Source organism: Pristis pectinata, chromosome 9 (genome assembly GCF_009764475.1).
Source record: "Pristis pectinata isolate sPriPec2 chromosome 9, sPriPec2.1.pri, whole genome shotgun sequence".
Classification (NCBI taxonomy): Eukaryota; Metazoa; Chordata; class Chondrichthyes; order Rhinopristiformes; family Pristidae; genus Pristis; species Pristis pectinata.
Genome location: NC_067413.1, coordinates 127,762 through 149,137, shown reverse-complemented (window position 1 = coordinate 149,137; position 21,376 = coordinate 127,762). Strand labels below are relative to the sequence as shown.

The 21,376-nt window shown below is 45.6% G+C and overlaps 1 protein-coding gene across 1 annotated transcript in view; it reads left to right on the top strand.

The window, feature by feature from the left end:
• Positions 1 to 21,376, top strand: part of sspo (SCO-spondin) — a 358,698-nt gene that overhangs the window by 222,412 nt on the left and 114,910 nt on the right. The window contains 5 exon segments of the mRNA XM_052023421.1: positions 988 to 1,228; positions 4,901 to 5,053; positions 7,451 to 7,497; positions 11,657 to 11,827; positions 12,382 to 12,516. Coding sequence (XP_051879381.1) covers positions 988 to 1,228; positions 4,901 to 5,053; positions 7,451 to 7,497; positions 11,657 to 11,827; positions 12,382 to 12,516 — 747 coding nt within the window.

Below are 21,376 nucleotides of genomic sequence, written 5' to 3'. Positions count from 1 at the left end.
TTGTTTGTGATCGATATCAACGATTTGGTTAAGAATGTACAAGGCATGGTTATTAAGTTTGCAGATGACACTAAAGTAGGTGGTATAGTGGACAATGAGGGAGGTTATCAAAAGTTACAGGGGGATCTTGATCAGCTGAGTAAGTGGGCTGAGGAATGGCAAATGGAATTTAATTCAGATAAGTGTGAGGTGTCGCATTTTGGAAAATCATATCCAGGTAGGACTTTCACAGTAATGGCAGGGCCCTGCGGAGTGTTGTAGAACAGAGGGCCCTTGAAATACAAGTACATGGTTGACTGAAAGTGTAGTCACAGGTAGACAGGGTGGTGAAGAAGGCTTTTGGCACGCTGGCCTTCATATGTCAGGGCATTGAGTATAAAGTTGGGAGGTCATGGTGCAGTTGTACAGGATGCTGATGAGGCTATACGTGGAGTATTGTGTTCAGTTTTGGTCACCCTGCTATAGTAAATATGTTATTAACCTGCAAAGAGTGCAGAAAAGATTTACAAGGATGTTGCTAGGACTTGAGGGACTGACCTCTAGAGAGAGGTTGGACAGGCTAGGACTTTATTCCTTAGAGCATAAAGGACTGAGAGGTGATCTTATAGAGGTGTATAAAATCATGAGGGGCATAGATAGGGTTGGGGAATCGAGAACTACAGGGTGTAGGTTTAAGGTGAGAGGGGAAAGATTTAATACAAGCTTGTGGGGCAACATTTTTACACAAAAGGTGGTATCTATGTGGAATGAGCTCCCAAAGGAAGAGGTTGAGGCAGGTACAATAACAACTTTTAAAAGACAGTTGGTTTGTAAAGGTTTAGAAGGTTATGGGTCAAATGCTGGTAAATGGGGCATCTTGGTTGGCATGGACCAATTGGGTTGAAGCACCTGTTTCCATGATGTATAGCTCTATGACACTATAAATTATCCTTTCCCTTGAGATTCCTAATTGACCCTGACTCATTACACAAGGCTTAATGTTTACAGGATCCCTTGAACAGGATGGTGTTTGTGTGGCTCCCTGGCAGTGCCAATGCACTGACTCGTTTGGTAAAACCTGGGCACCAGGGAGCATGCAGCAGATAGACTGCAACAACTGCACTTGTACTGACGGACTGATTACCTGCTCCAACAACAGCTGCCGGACCTCAGACTGTGCTTGGAGTCAATGGTCAACTTGGTCATCCTGCAGCATCAGCTGTGGGACTGGCATTCGATCTCGCTTCAGGTGAGACATCCCAGGAATCAACTGTTCATGAAAGGTGGGAGGCGTGGCTGGGATAGGAGGGCGGAAGTTCTCTCCCAGAAAGTTGGTAAGGTGGCATCCACCATTTGATGGAAGTGTAAGTATGTGGGGAGAAGGGACAGTGGATCTTGCCCTCGTACCCACCATGCTGTGACCCTCAGAGCCAATCAGCACAGAAGCACAACGTTCAGTCCGCCACATTGCCAACCAAGGGCCATCTATGGTGGAACATAAAACAGAATGCTGAACGAACTCAGCGGGTCAAACGGCATCTGTGGATTTGCCTACATTAGGCCATTTCCCTCTACTCATTTCCTATCCACGTACCTGTCCAAATGCCTTTTAAACATCGTTATTGTGTCTCCCTCTACCACCTCCTCTGGCTGCTTTCTCCATATCACCACCACTTTCTCTGTGAAAAACCTGACTCTCAGAAATTGCTCCCTTCTCACCTGAGAACTGTGCCCTCTCATTTCATAGAGTTTACCACCCCACGAAAATGATTTTGACTATCTACCCTGTCTATGCTCCTCAGAATTTTATAAACCTTTATATGCTCACCCTCACCTTCCTACATCCCAGTGAGAACAATCCCGGCCGATCCAATCGCTCCTTATAACTGCAGCCCTCCATTCCAGGCAACATCCTGGTAAATCTGCACTCTCCATTGCTACCGCATCTTTTCTGTAACTGTGCATAACTGTACATAATACTGCAAGTGCAGTTAGAACATAAAATGTAGAACAATAGAGCACGAGAACAGGTCCTTCAGCCCATGATGTCCATGTCAACCATGATGCTCATGTAAGCTAATCCCATCTGCCTGCACATGGTCTATATCTCTCCCACCCCTTCCTGTTCATATACCCGTATAACTGCATCTTGTATGTTACAGTGGTTTCTGCTTCCACCACCTCCTCTGGAAGTGCTTTTGAGGCACCTACTAATCTCTGTATAAACAAAACTTGTAAGTCTTCTTTAAACTATGCCCTCTGGTATTTCATATTTTATACCCTGGGTAAAAGACTCTACTTTTATATTCTTCCATCAGGTCGTCCCTCGGCCTCCGATGCTCCAGAGAAAATAATCCAAGTTTGTTCAACCTCTCCTTATAGCTAATACTGTATAATCCAGGCAACATCACGTGAACCTCTTCTGCGTCCTATCCAAAGCCTCCACGTCCTTCCTGTAATGCGGGTACCAGAACGCCACACAATACTCCAAATGTGGCCTAACCAAAGTTATATAGAGCTGCAACATGTCTTCCAAACATTTATACTCTGGCCTGACTGATGAAGGCAAGCATGCTATATGCCTTCTTTACTACCCTGTCTACTTGTGTTGCTGTTTTCATTCAAATCATTTATAGGTCCCAGCACTGATACTTGTGGAACACCATTTGTCAGAGACCTCCAGTAAGGGTAACACCACTCCACCACTATCTTCTCTCTTCAATGGCAAAGCAGTTTTGAATCCAAACTACCAAGTCATCGTGGATCTCACGTGCTTTAATCTTCTGTATCAGCCAACCATGAGTGACCTTGTCAAATGTTTTACTGTAGTCCATGTAAATAATAGCCACTGGCCTAGCTTCATTAATTATCTTTGTCACTTCTCAAAAAACTCAATCGTTTGTAAGACATGACCTGCCCCACACAAAACCATAAGACCATAAGATATAGCAGCAGAATTAGGCCATTTGGCCCATTGAGTCTGCTTGGCCATTCAATCACAGCTGATCTTTCTCTATCCTATTCTCTCACCTTCTCCCTGTAACCCTTAACCCTTTTACCAATCAAGCACCTATCAACCTCTGCTTTAAGTACACCCAGTGACTTGGCCTTCACAGTCCTCTGTGTCAATGAATTCCACAGATTCACCACCCTCTGGCTGAAGAAATTCCTCCTCATTTCAGTTCTAAAGGGGTGTCCCTTTATTCTGAGGCTTTTGCCCTCAGATCCTAGACTCTCCCACTACTGGAAACATCCTCTCCACATCCACTGTATCCAGGCTTTTCAGTATCTGGTAGGTTTCAATGAGATCTCACCCCCCCCCCCCCCCCCCCACTCATCCTTCTGAACTCCATACAGTACAGGCCCAGAGACATCAAACGCTCCTCATGTGGTTAGCCTTTCATTCCTGGGATTGTTCTTGTGAACCTCCTCTGGACCCTCTCCAGGGCCAGCTCATCCTTAGGTACAGAATTCCTCACAGTATTCCATATGCAGTCTGACCAACGTGTTGTGAAGCCTCAGCAGTAGCTTTTATATTCTACTTCTTGAAACGAATGCTCACATTGCATTTGCCTTCCCTACTACTGACTCAGCCTGCAAGTTAACCTTTAGGGAATCCTGAACTAGGTCTCCCAAATCCCTTTGGACCTCCGATTTCTGAATTTTCTCCCATTTAGAAAATAGCCTACACCTTTATTCTTCCTACCAAAGTGTATAACCCCACACCTCCCTACACTGTATTCCATCTGCCACTTCTTTGCCCACTCTCCTAGCCTGACCGAGTTATTCCGCAAAATCTTTGCCTCTGGGACACTACCTGTTCCTCCACCTATCTTGGTGTTGTCTGCAAACTTGGCCACAATGCCACCAGTTCCTTCATCCAGATCATTCATGTATAAAGTGAAACGTTGTGGTCCCAACACTAACCCTGCGGAACTCCACCAGTCCCCAGCAGCCATCCTGAAAAGAACCCCTTTATCCCCACTCTCTGACTTTTGCTGGTCAGCAAGCTGACTATCCAAGTCCATGGGAGTAAATCTTACCTAAAAATCTACCCCAGTAATGTTCCTACCACTCATGCAAGGGTCACCAGCCTATAATTTCTTGGTCTGTCCTTTCTGTTCTAAAATTGCTATTCTAAAATAAAGAAACAATATTAGCTATTCTCAAGTCCTCTGGGACATTGCTTGCTGGGGCCTTGAAAGATATCTTTTAAGGCTCCATCAGTTTTCTGTCTTGCTTCTCTCAATAACCTGGAATGGATCCCATCAGGCCCTGGAGAATGATCCACCTTAATGTTCTTCAATGTTAGTGTCATCTGCAAACTTACTGATCATATGTCCTACATTCACAGTCAAACTGTTAATGTATACAGTGAACAGTAAGGATCCTGGCACTGATCCCTGTGGTACACCACTTGTTGTAGGCTTCCACTCACAAAACCAGGCTGCACATGAAAGTAAGCAACATTGTGCAGAATTGAACAGAATGATGGAAGGAGAGGAGAGAGGAGAAATGGTTGAGAAAGGGTTGAAACCCCAGGACAGAATGTTAGTAAAAGGAAAGGCCCTGTGGTCTGTTGTTCTCACCTTCATTCCCACTCTCCCCATCTTCCACTATTCCATCCCCTCCCCCTTCTTGTTCTTCTGGATTCACATCTGAGATGTTCTTCACTGCCCTTTTATCCAATTATTTGGAGGGGATGATTCCTAACTGCTCCAATTCTCCACATTTAATTTTCACATGATACAGGGTAAGGAGACAATTTGAGTGTGGTGTGAAGGATTGCAGAAGGCAGGGAGAGGAAGATGGAGCTATGCTGCAGGGAGGGAGGCACAGGAGGATTGGTGTTAAGAATGAATTTGATGATAATTTGTTGTATTCTGAGCAGCTCTTCCTTGAAACATTTTGTTTTTTGTAGATCATCAACATCAGAATCCCTTGACAGAAAATGTGATCAGGATCAAGTACAAACCAAACTCTGTGACCAAGGCCAGTGCCCAGTGTTGTGTTTACACGATGAACAGGAAATGCAGTTTGGAGAGACTTGGTTTGTCGGTGAATGCAAGCAATGGTAGGTAATTCACAAGGTACAAGCCTTTACCTGAAGAATGATGCCAAAAGCTTTAATTCTGCTGAACCTGAATGAGAGATATTGATGACAGATTGACTTGCTGATTTCTTCCAGCAGATTATTTTTTGCTCTTTTTGCAACTTTTCCAATTATTTCCCCAGCAATGACGTGAGTCTCACTGAGCTCTAGTTACCTGGATAATCCCTGCTGCCTTTAAGTAAAGAAACAACGTTAGCTATCCTCCAGTCTTCTGGCACCTTGCCTGTGGTGAACAAAGATGCAAAAATCTCCATCAGAGCCCCAGAAATCCCCTCCTTTGCTTCACATAGCATCCTTTGGATAGATTTCATCTGGCCCTGGTGATTTGCCCATCCTTATCCATTCCAAGATAAGAAACATCTCCACTTTCTTAAAACTGACATGCTCCAGACTATTAATTCACCTCACTCCCTTCCCTTCTGAACTCACTATCTGCCTTCTCCTTGGTGAATACAGATGAGAAGTATATATTTAGAGCTTTACACTCTGCCTCTACACATTGATTACCCCTTTTGTTCTAAAGGGGACCCATCTTTTCCTGTCAACCCTCTTGCTCCTGACATACTTACAGAATGCCTCCACATTCCTTCGTTAGGTTCTCTCCAACTACTCTATATTCCTCAGGAGACTCACCTGATCCCAGTTGCCTGTGCATCATACACTTTTATTTTCCTTATCAAGCCCTCAATATATTTTGTCATCCAAGGTTCCCTAAACCTTGGATGTCCTGATGGAGGGTCTCGGCTCGAAACATCGACTGTTCATTTCCCTCCATAGTGCTGCCCGACCTGCTGTGTTCCTCCAACATTTTGTGTGTGTTGTTCCCTAAACCTGCCATCATTGCCTTTCACCTCACTAGAACCCTGAACTCTTACTAACTCTGTTTTAAAAGTCTCCCACTTCCCAGCTATCATTTTACCCACAAGCATCTTTCACCAAGTCCTCTTTACACTATTGAAATCAGCCTTCCCCCAATTTAGGACCTAACATGAGCACTATCCTTATCACTTTCCGTAGCTACCTTGAAACTTACAGAATCATGGTCACTGTTCCCATGGTGATCCCACCAACATTACCTTCATCTGCCCAGTTTCATTTCCTAAGGCATCAAGTAAAGTCCCATCTCTGGCAGGACTATCTACATATTGACTCAAAAGCTCTCTTGGCTGCAGTTAATAAATTCTGCTGTATCTAAGTCCATGCACTCAGAGGTGGTGCAGCACCCGTCCTTTCGCCTCTCCCCTTCCCACCATCCAGGGACTCAAAACTATCTCTCAAGGTGAAGCAGTGATTCACTTGCACTCCTTTCAGTCTAGAGTTCTGCATTCGGTGTTCACAAGGTGGTCTCCTCTACATTGGAGAAACTAATTCAGTCTGCAGGGGCAACCCTGAGCTTTCCACTCCCTGCCACTTTAATTCCTCATCCCACTCCCACTATGACCTATCGGTCTGCGACCTCCTGTCCTGTCCTGTCACAGTGAGGCCCAATGCAGGCTGGAGGAACAGGACCTCATCTTCCATCCGGGCAAGTTGCAGCCTTTTAGACTCGATATTGGATTATTTTTAAATTTAAAATTTTAGTTGTTTTATTATTGTCACGTACCAAGGTGCAGTGAAAAACTTGTATACCATCCGTGTAGATCAATTCATTACACGGTGCATTGAGGTAGTACAAGGGAAAACAATAACAGAATGCAGAATAAGTGTTACAGTTACAGAGAAAGTGCAGTGCAGGTGGAGAGTAAGGTGCAAGGTCACCTTACTAAGACAAGTTATATTGAATTCTATAACTTTAGGTTACTCAATTTCTTGGTCTGAATCAGTTCTCTGTCTGTGATATTGGTTTAACTTGTGTTTTTTTTTCTTTTTTTTCTTCTTTTCCTCTGGCAAACTCTATGATGTAAAATCATTGGACAATTATTGGCATAGAAGAAGGTCATTGGCCACTCAAGTCCATGACAGATTTGTGCAGAGTAATCTAGCCAGTCCCAATCTTCTGCTTTTTCTCCACAAATATTTAACTATTAATCCACTCCCCCACTGAAACCTGCAATTGGATCTGCATTCACCACAACTTCGGGCAATGTGTTCTAGGTCATAACGCTCACTGCATGCATTTTGTAGGGTGGGCAAAGGGGTGAGGGTGTGGTGAATGGTAGTGGTGAGATGGGTGGAGTGGGGGTTGTTGTTGAAAGCAGGGAGTGAAGGGGGAGATGCAATGCACTGGGTGGGGGATGGAGTGAGGATGAGCTGCTGTAGGGATTGTCAGGTTGGGATTTGAGGGGCTTGGGGGAGACAGGCCAGATTTGATTGGCTAACAGAACGCATCTTAAATCTTCTTTTCCTTCCTGTCCACAGTTTGTGCGCACCAGAAGGAATCTATTGCCAACCCCTGGACTGTCGAGGTAAGGCAGACTGTCTCTAAGCCAAGGACACACTGGTCTAAGAACTGTCCTCACCCACAGTCATACTGAGAAGCCAATTGTGCCAGATCTGTGAAAGAGCTCTCCAGTTAGTGCTGATCCCCCATCACAAGAACACAAAAAAAGGGAGAAGTAGGCCACTTGGCCCTTCAAGCCTGTCCCAGCATTCAATATGATTATGGCTGATCCATGCTGGCTTCAACTCCTCTCCTGTGCCAGTTCCCCATAATCCTCAGTTCCTTGATATTTCAAATATTTATCTATCTGCACTGTAAATACATTGAATGATCTGGCCTCTATCACCCTTGGAGGCAGAGAATTCCAGAGATTCACTACCCTCATAGAAATTCCTCTCAATTTTCCCGACCAGTCCCTTATCTTGCAGTTGTGTTCCTTTCCATTTTCCCTAGAGCTCTGTAAATTATTCACCTTTGGGGTGAGTCGTAGAATAATACAGCAGCCCCTTTGGCCCAACTCGTCCATGCCAACCAAGGTGCCCACCTAAGCAAGCCCCATTTGCCCGTGTTTGGCCCATATCCCTTCAAACTTTTTCTATCCGTGTACTTATCCAAATGTCTTTTAAAAGTTGTTATTGTACCTGCCTCAACCACTTCCTCTGCCAGCTCATACCATATACCCACCACCCACTGCATGAAGTTGCTCCTCAGATCTATGCCCTCTAGTTTAGTGTTCCCTTTCTTGGGGAAAAAGAGTGTGTGCATTCACCTATCTGTGTCTCATGATTTTATACACTTCTATAAGTTTACTCCTCAGTCTCCTTTGACTCAGGCCCTTGAGTCCTGGCAACATTCTTGTATATCTTTGCACTCCTTCTAGCTGAATGACATCTTTCCTATAACAGAGTGACCAAAGTATACACAATGCTCCAACTGCAGCCTCACCAACATCTTGTAGAACTGCAACATAATGAGAGTGACCATAATACAATAGAATTTTACACTAAGTTTGAAAGTGATGTAGTCCACACAAAATGTGAATCTTAAACAAATTATGAAGTTATGAGCTTGGGAGTTGGCTGAGGTTGACTGAGAGATCACAATGAAAGATAGGATGGACATAGAATTACACAGCCCACCATGCCCATGATGACCACTATTCTATTTACCTGTATTAGCACGCTATCCTTGTATGCAGTGCCTATTGAAGTGTCTCTTAATTGTATCTGACTCCACCATGTCCTCTGGAAGTGAGTTCCAGACATCACTACTCTCTGTTTAAAAAAAAAATGGCTTCTGCTCCAATCTCCTTCCTTTCTGAAAGGGGAGAGTGAAAAACCAGAGGTCATGATACATGTAGGTACCAGTGACTTGGGTAGGAGAGGGTATGAGGTCCTGCAACATAAATCGAGGGAGCTAGGTACCGTTTAAAAACAAAACAGGACCTCAAAAGTTGTAATCTTTGGATTGCTTCTTATGCCATGATGGGAACAGAAGGATAGGTCATATGAGATGGCCTTGGTGGGCAGGATTGAGGAAAACCCCAAGGCATTCTACAAGTATGTGAAGAGCAAGAGGATAAGACGCAAAAGAATAGGCCCTACCAAGTGCAACAGCATGTGGATATTAAGAAGGAGGAGGTGCTGAAACTTCTGGAAAGCATCAAGTTGGATAAGTTAGCGGGACCGGATGAGATGTACCCCAGGCTACTGTGGGAGGTGAGGGAGGAGATTGTGGAGCCCCTGACGATGATCTTTGCATCATCAATGGAGATGGGAGAGGTTCTGAAGTATTGGAGGGTTGTGAATGTTGTTCCCTTATTCAAGAAAGGGAATAGAGTTAGCCCAGGAAATTATAGGCAAGTGAGTCTTACTTCAGTGGTTGGTAAGTTGATAGAGAAGATCCTGGGAGGCAGGATTTATGAACATTTGGAGAGGTATAATATGATTAGGAATAGTCAGCATGGCTTTGTCAAGGGCAGGTCCTGCCTTACGAGCCTGATTGAATTTTTTGAGGATGTGACTAAACACATTGATGAAGGGAGAGCAGTAGATGTAGTGTATATGGATTTCAGAAAGGCATTTGATAAGGTACCCCATGCAAGGCTTATTGAGAAAGTAGGGAGGCATGGGATCCAAGGGGACATTGCAATGTGGATCCAGAATGGGCTGGCCCGCAGAAGGCAAAGAGTGGTTGTTAACGGGTTATGTTCTGCATTGAGGTCGGTGACCAATGGTGTACCTCAGGGATCTGTTAAAAACATAGAAAACTTACAGCACAATTCAGGCCCTTTGGCCCACAAAGATGTGCTGAACATGACCCTACCTTAGAAATTATTTAGCTTACCTATAGCCCTCTATTTTTGTCAGCTCCATGTACCTATCCAAAAGTTTCTTAAAAGACCTTATCGTTTCCGCCTCCACCACCGTTGCCGGCAGCCCATTCCACACACTCACCACTCTGAGTAAAAAACTTACCCCTGACATCTCCTCTATACCTACTCCCCAGCACCTTAAACCTATGTCCTCTTGTGGCAACCATTTCAGCCCTGGGGAAAAGCCTCTGACTATCTACCCGATCAATGCCTCTCATCATCTTATGTACCTCTATCAGATCCCCCCTCATCCTCCATCTCTCCAAGGAGAAAAGGCCGAGTTCCCTCAACCTGCTTTCATAAGGCATGCTCCGCATTCCAGGCAGCATCCTTATAAATCTCCTCTGCACCCTTTCTTTGGCTTCCACATCCTTCTTGTAGTGAGGTGACCAGAACTGAGCATAGTACTCCAAGTGGGGTCTGACCAGGGTCCTATATAGCTGCAACAATACCTCTCGGCTCCTAAATTCAATTCCCCGATTGATGAAAGACAATACATCATATGCCTTCTTAACCACAGAGTCAACCCGTTCTGGGACCCTTAGTCTTTGTGATTTTTATAAACAACCTGGATGAGGAAGTGGAGGGATGGGTCAGTAAGTTTACGGATGACACAAAGGTTGGAGGTATTGTAGATAGTCTGGAGGGCTGTCCGAGGTTACAGTGGGACATATTAGGATGCAAAACTGGGCTGAGAAGTGGCAGATGGAGTTCAACCCAGATAAGTGTGAAGTGGTTTATTTTGGTAGGTCAAATATGATGGCAGAGTATTGTATTAATCTGAGTAAAATGGAGGGCTATGGGTAAGCCTAGTAATTTCTAGGGTAGGGACATGTTTGGCACAGCTTTGTGGGCCGAAGGGCCTGAATTGTGCTGTAATTGTTCTATGTTCTATTAATAGTAGGACTCTTGGCAGTGTGGAGGATCAAAGGGATCTTGGGGTCCGAGTCCATAGGATGCTCAAAACAGCTGCACAGGTTGACTCTGTGGTTAAGAAGGCGTATGGTGTATTGTCTTTCCTCAATCATAGAATTGAATTTAGGAGCCGAGAGGTAATGCTGCAGCTATATAGGACCCTGGTCAGACCCCACTTGGAGTACTGTGCTCAGTTCAGGTCACCTCACTACAGGAAGGATGTGGAAGCCATAGAAAGGGTGCAGAGGAGATTTACAAGTATGCTGCCAGGATTGATGGCTGAGGACACTGCCTTGTGGGCACCAGTGTTGAGAATAATCATGACAGATGTGTTGCTGCCTATCTTCACTGGTTGCGGTCTGATGGTCGGAAAGTTAAGGATCCAGTTGCAGGGGGAGGTGTTGAGTCCCAGGTGTTGGAGTTTGGTGATGAGTTTGCTTGGAATTATAGTATTGAAGGTGGAGCTGTAGTCAATAAACAATAGTCTAATGTAGGTGTCTTTACTGTCCAGATTCTCCAGAGATGAGTGTAGGGCCAGAGAGATGGCATGCACTGTAGACCTGTTTTGGCAGTAGGCAAATTGCAGTGGGTCGAGATTGTTTGGGAGGCTGGAGTTAATGCGTGCCATGACCAGCCTCTCAAAACACTTCATGATGGTGGATGTCAGAACCACCCAGCAGTAGTCATTAAGGCATAAAATTAAAGTCTATAAGAGACATAGAAACATGCACATTTAAAACAATTAGTGACATTTCATTTCACTCGATTACTTGAAAGAAAATGGTTGGCTTACCTTCATCCAAATGTCACACCCATCACCTCCTGCCATTGGACCAGGTCATGTAATGGCTTGACTAACATGACTCTCTCCCTCTGCCTTTACCTTTCCTATTAGTGGATGGAGGGTGGACACCTTGGTCACCATGGTCCGACTGTCCGGTAACCTGTGGTTGGGCGTCACAGACCAGCACAAGGGCTTGCATCAATCCCCCACCTCGGAATGAGGGCTCAGAGTGTGAAGGTCACAGTATTCAAACCAAGAACTGCAGCAGCCCACACTGTCCAGGTAAGAAGGTCAGAACTGGAGGATGGAGATACTGGGAGTTGGAGGAGGGGGAGAGACACGTGGTAGAAGATGGTCAGAACCAGAGCTGTGATGAGATCTGAAGCTGATCAAGGGATTGAGGATTATGGGGAACTGGCACAGCAGAGGAGTTGAGGCCAGCATGTATCAGCCATGATCATATTAAATGGTAGGACAGGCTTGAGGGGCCGAGTGGCCTACTCCTGCTCCTGTTTTTTGTGTTCCTGGAAAACTACAAATGGGGCATGTAACTTTGTTGAGGTTGAGTGTGTGTTATTTGATAGCACTGTCAATAATAGTTCCATCACTTTGCTGATTGAGAGTAAACTAATAGGCCAGTAATTAGCCTGATTGGATTTGTCCTCCTTTAGTGAACAGGGCATAAATACATAAAAAAGGACAAATGAAAACCCAGGCAGTGAGATGGGGGGATGGAGTGAGGTGGGGGGAGGGATGTGGTGACAGGGAGGAGAGGGAGGAAGAGAGCAAGAAAGGGAGGAATTAAGGAGTAACTGATCTGTTTCCATTGCTGCAAGATGGTGATACCTGCCATTGGTCTGCTTGGAGTTCATGTTCCCTCACCTGTGGGGCAGGCTATCGAAGCAGGAGCTGCTCAAAAACAGGAGAAGAGCGACAGGAATTGGAGCCATGTTACCATCAGCCATGCCCAGGTCAGTGTTGGTTTCTTCTCTGCAGCCTCTCCTGTTGGTGTGTCTGGGGCTCATTCTGTCGACTCCTAACCAGACAGTGGTCACACTTTGTCAAAGTGTAGACAATGCTGACAAGCTAACATTTATTTTCCATTTGTTGTGGGACCTCAAATACCTTTCACACCCCATGATAGTCAAGACTCATTCCTTTGTTCACTGGTTTATTTCAGTACTGAACAAGTGAGGAGGTTGAGTGGTGACAAGGTGAGTCCAGGTAAGGTTTTTTCTTTCTTTGAATCCAATAGTAACTTGAAGAGCAGAAATAGCCATAAGTGGAGTGGATGCTCCTTCTGTGAAATGTGGGAGATCAGGGAGCAGTCTAGTGTCCCTGTCCAGCTGCAGCTCCTCTCAGACCACATGGATCAGTTGCAGTGGCAGCTGGATTCACTGAGAAGCATACAGGAGGCAGAGATGGTTCAGGACAAGAGTCTCAGGGAGGCGGTCACTCCACAGGTTCAGCCAAATAGATAGGTGACCACAAGGAGTGACAGGTAGGCCCCCTGTGGCTATTCCCCTCTTTAACAGGTATACTACTTTGGATACTGTTAGCCAGATCAGTGGCACCACAACTGTCTCTGTTGTAGGGCAAGGAACGTCAAGGATGAAACAAGCGATAGGGGACTCTTTAGTCAGGGACACAGACAGGCATTTCTGTGGCCTTGAGTGAGACTCCACGATGGTATGTTGCTTCCCTGGTGCCAGGGTCAAGGAAGTCTCTGAGTGGTACAGGGCATTCTGAAAGGGGTGGGTGAGCAGCCAGAGATTGTTGTCCACATTGGTACTAACAACTTATGTAGTTCAAGTTTCAAGTTCAAGTTTATTGTCATAGGCATAGGATATAAATGCCAGGATGAGATCAGCAGATGGCGTGATTGAAGAGAAGGTGGAGGTTAAGTCAAGTAAATCTAATAGGAAAAACAGACGCGGCCAGGATGATGAATGTGGCAGGAATGACGGTCCAAGGTGTATTTATTTTAATGCAAGGAGCATTGCAGATAAGGCGGATGAGTTTAGATCCTGGATTAGTACACAGATATACGATATTGCAGCAATTACAGACATTCGGTTGAGAGAGGGACAAGGCCGCAACCTCAACATTCCAGGTTATAGATATTTCAGACATGACAGAGATTTGGAAGAATGTCATGGCTGCTCAAAGGGAGGTCATTTTGGAAGACTCATCTGAGGAGATGGTATAGGTAGAACTCGGGAATGAGAAAGGCATTCACGATGATGGGTTATACTATAGGTCTCCCAACAGCCTGAAGGACCGAAAGTAACATATGCAGGCAGATCATGAAAAGATGTTAGAACAACAAGATTATTGTACTGGGTAATTTTTAACTTCCCCAACATCGACTGGGACTCGATAGTACCGGGGGCTTAGATGGGGCAGAATATGCTTGATGCATCGAGGAGGGTTTCTTGAAACAATATGTAGATAGACCTGATATTAGGCAATGAGTGTAGCGGGGTGCACCGCCCCCCCTTCCTGAAGTCAATGACCAGCTCTTTTGTTTTGCTGACATTGAGGGAAAAGTTGTTGTCATGACATGGTGTCATGACAGAAGCGCTCTATCGCCTTCCTGTACTCCGACTCATCCATATTTGAGATATGGTCCACTACAGTGGTGTCATCCTGAAACTTGTAAATGGAGCTAGAACAGAATCTGGCCATGCAGTTGAGTGTACAGGGGGTAGAGTAGGGGGCTGAAGATGCAGCCTTGTGGGGCACCAGTGTTGAGGATAATCATGGCGAAGGTGTTGCTGCCCATCCTCACTGATTGCGGTCTGTTGATCAGGAAGTCAAGGATCAAGCTGCAAAGGGAGGTGTTGAGTCCTAGGTCAAGGAGTTTGGAGATGAGTTTGCTTGGAATTTTAGTATTGAAGGAGGAGCTGTAGTCAATGAACAATAGTCTGACATAGGTGCCTTTACCAGATATCCAGATATTCCAGAGGTGAGATGGTCCAGATGACTGATGAGGGAGAGTCAGCATGGCTTTGTGCATGGGATATCTTGTCTCATGAATTTGATTGAGTTTTTTGAAGAGGTGACCAAGAGGATTGACGAGGGCAGGGTGATAGATATTGTCTCCATGAACTTTGGATAGGCCTTTGATAAGACTTGGTGGACTACTCTGGAAGGTTAGAACACATGGGATCCAGACTGAACCAATTAGTTTGATATAAAACCGACTTAGTGGTAGTGGAGGATCGTTTTTCAGATTGGAGGCCTGTGCCCAGTAGAGTGCCGAACAGATCGGTACTGGGTCTCTGTGTTTCAGGATTGCTGAAACTAGTGGCATTCCACAGGGGTCAGTGTTGAGACTGGAACTTTTCATTTTATACATTAATGATCTGGAAGAAGGATCTAATGGCTTTGTGGCCAAGTTTGCAGACAATACCAAGATAGGTGGAGGAGCAGTTAGAGTCACAGGGGCAAGGAGTCTGCAGAAGGACTTAGAAACATAGAAACGTACAAAAACTACAACACAATTCCAGCCCACAAAGCTGTGCCGAACATGTCCCTACCCTATAATTACTAGGCTTCCCCATAGCCCTCTATTTTACTCAGCTCCATGTATCTATCTAACAGTCTCTTGAAAGACCCTATCGTATCTGCCTCCACCACCGTTTCCGGCAGCCCATTCCATGAACTCACCTCTCTCTGAGTAAAAAAAACTTACCGCTGACATCTCCTCTATATCTACTCCCCAGCACATTAAACCTATGTCCTCTTGTGGCCACCAATTCAGCCCTGGAGAAAAGCCTCTGACTATCTACCCGATCAATACCTCTCATCATCTTATACACCTCTATCAGGTCCCCCCTCATCCTCCGTCTCTCCGAGGAGAAAAGGCCGAGTTCCCTCAACTTGCTTTCATAAGGCATGCTCTGCATTCCAGGCAGCATCCTTGTAAATCTCCTCTGCACCCTCTCTATGGCTTCCACATCTCTCCTGTAGTGAGGCGACCAGAACTGAGCACAGTACTCCAAGTGGGGTATGACCAGGGACCTATATAGCTGCAACAATACCTCCTGGCTCCTACAATTGATGAAGAACAATACACCATATGCCGCCTTAACCACAGAGTCAACCTGTGCAGCTACTTTGAGCGTCCTATGGACTTGGACCCCAATATCCCTCTGATCCTCCACACTGCCAAGAGTCCTACCATTAATACTATATTCCGCCAACATATTTGACCTACCAAAATAAACCACTTCACACTTATCTGGGTTGAACTCCATCTGCTGCTTCTCAGCCCAACTCTGCATCCTATCTATGTCCCTCTGTAACCTCTGACAGCCCTCCAAACTATCCACAACCCCCCAATCTTTGTGTCATCCGCAAACTTAGTAACCCACCCCTCCACTTCCTCATCCAGGTCGTTTATAAAAATCACAGAGTAAGGGTCCCAGTACAGATCCCTGAGGTACACCACTGGTCACTGACCTCCACTCAGAATACGACCCTTCAACAACCACTCTTCACCTTCTGTGGGCCAGCCAGCTCTGGATCCACACTGCAATGTCCCCTTGGATCCCCTGTCTCCTCACCTTCTCCATAAGCCTCGCATGGGGTACCTTATCAAACACCTTGCTGAAATCCATATACACTACATCTACTGCTCTCCCTTCATCGACGTGCTTAGCCACATCCTCAAAAAATTCAGTCAGGCTCGTAAGACAGGACCTGCCCTTAACAAAACCATGCTGACTATTCCTAATCATATTATATCTCTCCAAATGTTCATAAATCCTGCCCCTCAGGATCTTCTCCACTGGCTTACCAACCAGAGGTAAGACTCACCAGTCTATAATTTCCTGGGCGATCCCTACTCCCCTCCTTGAATAAGGGAACAACATCCGCAACCCTCCGATCTTCCGGAACCTTTCCCATCTCCATGGACGATGCAAAGATCATCATCAGAGGCTCTGCAATCTCCTCCCTCACCTCCCACAGCAACCTGGGGTACATCTCATCCGGTCCCGGTGACTTATCTAACTTGATGCTTTCCAAAAGTTTCAGCACCACCTCTTTTCTAATATCTACATGCTCAAGCTTTTCAGGCCGCTGCAAGTCCCCACTACAATCCCCCAGATCTTTCTCTGTGGTGAATACTGACGTATTCATTAAGTACCTCCGCTATTTCTTCTGGATCCATACACACTTTCCCACTGCTGCACTTGATAGGCCCTATCCTTTCGCATCTCATCCTCTTACTCTTCACATACTAGTAGAATGCCTTGGGGTTTTCCTTAATCCTGCCCGCCAAGGCCTTCTCATGTCCCCTTCTGGCTCTCCTAATCTCTTAAATTCCCTCTTTTAGCCTTGTACTCCTCCAGATCTCTAACATTACCTCGCTCTCTGTACCTTTTGTATGCTTTTCTTTTCCTTTTGACTAGATTTATTATAGCCTTTGTACCCCACGGTTCCTGTATCCTATCATGACTCCCCTGTCTCATCGGAACATGTCTATGCAGAGCTCCACACAAATACCCCCTGAATATTTGCCACATATCTTCTGTACTTTTCCCAGAGAACATCTGTTCCCAATTTAATCTTCCAATTTCCTGCCTGAGAACCTCATAATTCCCTTTACTCCAAGTAAACACCTTTCTAGCCTGTCTGTTCCTATCCCTCTCTAGTGCTAATGTAAAGGAGAGAGAATTATGATCACTATCACCAAAATATTCACCCACTGAGAGATCTGACACCTGACCAGGTTCATTACCCAATATCAAATCAAGCACAACCTCTCCTCTTGTAGGCCTGTCTACATACTGTATCAAGAAACCTTCCTGAACACACCTAACAAACTCCACCCCATCTAAACCCCTCACTGTCTGGAGATGCCAATCGATGTTTGGGAAATTAAAATCCCCCATCACAACAACTGTTATTCTCACACCTTTCTAGGATCTGCTTTCCTATCTGCTCCTCAATAACCCTGTCGCTATTGGGCAGCCTATAAAAAACACCCAGTAAAGTTATTGACCCCTTCCTGTTCCTAACCTCCACTCACAGAAACTCCGTAGACAATCCCTCCACAACATCCACCTTTTCCACAGCTGTGACACTATCTCTGATCAACAGTCCCACTCCCCCACCTCTCTTGCCTCCCTCCCTGTCCTTCCTGAAACATCTAAAACCCGGCACTTGAATCAACCATTCCAGCCCCGGAGCCATCCAAGTCTCCGTAATGGCCACCACATCATAGCTCCGAGTATCGATCCAAGCTCTAAGCTCATCTACCTTGTTCACAATACTCCTTGCGTTAAAATAGACACATCTCAAGCCTGTCTGAACACATCCCTTCTCTATCACCTGCCTATCGTACTTATTCCTAGCCTCTTCTATTTGAGAGCCAAACACCTCTTCCCCTGTCTATCCAGTACGGATCCCACCCCCCAACAATTCTAGTTTAAACTCTCCCCAGTAGCCTTAGCAAACCTCCCCGCCAGTATGTTGGTCCCCCTGGGATTCAAGTGCAACCCGTCCTCTTTAACAGGTCATACCTGCCCCAAAAGAGGCCCCAATGATCCAGAAAACTGAATCCCTGCTCCTTACTCCAATCCCTCAACCACACATTTAACCTCCTCCTCATTCTGTTCCTATACCCACTGTCACTTAGCACAGGCAGTAATCCGGAAATTACTACCTTTGAGGTCCTGCTTCTCAACTTCCTTCCTAATTCTCTATAGTCTCTTTTCAGGACCTCATTCCTTTCCCTACCTATGTCGTTGGTACCAATATGTACCATGACCTCTGGCTGTTTTTCCTCCCCCTTCAGGATATCTTGGATGCAATCTGAAACATCCCGGACCCTGTTGGGAGAGTGAGCAAAGAAGTGGCAGATGGAATACAGTGTAGGGAAGTGTGGGGTTATGCACTTTGGTAGGAAGAATAAAGGTGCAGACTATTTTCCAAACGTGGAGAAAATTCAGAAGTCAGAGGTGTAAAGGGACTTGGGAGTCCTAGTTCAAGATTCCCTCAAGGTTAATTTGCAGGTTGAGTTGGTAGTAAGGAAGGCAAATGCCATGTTAGCATTCATTTGGAGAGGACCAGAATATAAAAGCAAAATCTACTGCTGAGGTTTTATAAGGCATTGGTCAGACCACATTTGGAGTATTGTGAGCAGCTTTGGGCCCCATATCTAAGGAAGGATGTGCTGGCGTTGGAGAGGGTCCAGAGGAGGTTCACAAGAATGATCCCAGGAATGAAAGGCTTAACTTAGAGGAGTGTTTTATATCTCTGGGCCTGTAGTTGATGGAGTTCAGAAGTATGAGGGGGGATCTCATTGAATCAGAATCAGGTTTATTATCACTGACTTGTATGTCGTGACATTTGTTGTTTTCTGGCAGCAGTACAATGCAAGACATAAAAATTACCATAAGTTACAAAAGTAAATAAATAGTGCTAAAGAGCAATAACCATAGAACCATACAGCACAAAACAGGCCTTTCTGCCCACCATGTTGTGCCATCCATCAAACCACCCTCACACTATCTAAACCTTTCCTCCCGCATATCCCTCTATCTCACATTCCTCCATGTGCCTATCCAACAAACTCTTGAACCTGTCCAATGTATCTGCCTCCACCATCACCCCAGGCAGTGCATTCCATGCACCAACCACTCTCTGGGTGGAAAAACCTCCCCCTGACATCTCCCCTGAACCTCCCACCCATAACCTTAAAGCCATGCCCTGGTGCATTGGTGCCCTGGGAAGGAGGTGCTGGCTGTCTACTCTATCTATTCCTCTCAATATTTTATATACCTCTATCATGTCTCCCCTCATCCTCCTCCTTTCCAGTGAATAAAGCCCTAGCACCTTAAGCCTCTCCTCATATTCCATACGCTCTAAGCCAGGCAGCATCCTGGTAAATCTCCTCTGCACTCTCTCCAACACCTCCACATCCTTCCTATAATGCGGCAACCAAAACTGAACACAGTACTCTAAGTGTGGTCTAACTAGAGTTTTGTAAAGCTGCATCATCACTTCACAAATCCATGCTGGCTGTCCCTAATCAGTCCATTATTCTCCAGGTGTTCATTGATCCTATCCCTTAGAATCCTTTCTAACAGCTTACCCACCACAGACATAAGGCTCACTGGTCTGTAATTCCCTGGACTATCCCTACTACATTTTTTGAACAAGGGGACAATATTCGGCACCCCCCAATCCTCCAGCACCATCCCCGTGGACAATGAGAACTCAAAGATCCTTACCAGCGGTTCAGCAATCTCCTCCCTCGCCTCTCGAAGCAGCCTGGGGAATATCCCGTCAGGCCCCGGAGATTTATCTGTCTTGATATTATTTAACGACTTCAACACATCCTCTCTCTCTTGATATCTACAACCTCAAAAACATTACCCTTACCAGCAGTCCCTTCCGCGTCATCAAGACCCCTCTCCTCGGTGAATACCGAAGAGAAGTATTCATTGAGAACTTCTCCCACTTCCGCCGCCTCCAGGCACATTCTCCCACCTTTGTCTTTAATCGGACCTACCTTTACCCTAGCCATCCTCCTACCCTTCACGTAGGTGAAAAAGGCCTTGGAATTTTCCTTAACCTTACTAGCCAATGCCTTTTCATGTCCCCTTCTAGCTCTCCTCAGCCCTTTCTTAAGTTCCTTCCTCGCTACCCTATATTCCTCACGGGCCCCGTCTGAACTTTGCTGCTTATACCTTATGTACGCTACCTTCTTCTCCCTAACTAGTCGTTCAACCTCTCTCGTCACCCACGGCTCCTTCACCCTGCCATTCCTTCTCTGCCTCACCAGGACATATTATCCCTAACATCCTGCATAAGATCCCTGAACATCGACCACATCTCCATGGTACATTTCCCTTCAAAAAGGACATCCCACTTTACACTCCCAAGTTCTCTCCTTATAGCCTCATAGTTCACCCTTCCCCAATTAAATATCTTCTTGTCCTCTCTGCACCTGTCCCTGTCCATGACAATTTTAAAGGTTATGGAGCAACGGTCACTGTCCCCCAAATGCTCACCCACCAATAGATCCTTCACCTGTCCCGGTTCATTTCCTAAAACTAGATCTAACATAGCGTTCCCTCTAGTCGGCCTGTCAACATACTGCGTCAGGAATCCCTCCTGGACACATTTAACAAATTCTGTCCCATCTAAACCTTTTGGCACTAAGCAGGTTCCAGTCTATATTTGGGAAGTTGAAGTCTCCCATTATAACAACCCTGTTATTTTTGCTTCTCTCCAAACACTGCCTGCCAATCTGCTCCTCTATATCTCTACTGCTACTGGGGAGCCTATAGAATAATCCTAGTAGAGTAACTGCTCCTTTCTTGTTCCTTACTTCCACCCATACAGACTCTAGAGATGATCCTTCTACAACATATATCCTTTCCACGGCCGTAACAGTGTCCCTGACCAGTATCGCCACCCCTCCTCCTCTTCTCCCCCCTTCCCTATCCCTCTTAAAACTCCGAAAACCAGGAATATTCAATATCCACTCCTGCCCTGACGCCAGCCACGTCTCAGTAATAGCCACAATATCATAGTCCCCCATACTTATCCAAGCCCTCAGTTCATCTCCCTTATTCCTGACACTTCTTGCATTTAAGTAAATAACAATGTAGTGTTCATGGGTTAGAACATAGTACAGGACAGCACAGTACAGGCCCTTTGGCCCATGACGTTGTGCCGGACTATACAGACACCTCCTCCATGATCAATCTAACCCTTCCCTCCTGCACAGCCCACAAACCTCCATTTTTCTTATTTCCATGTGCTTATCTAAGAGCCTTTTAAATGTCCCTATTGTATCAGCCTCTACCA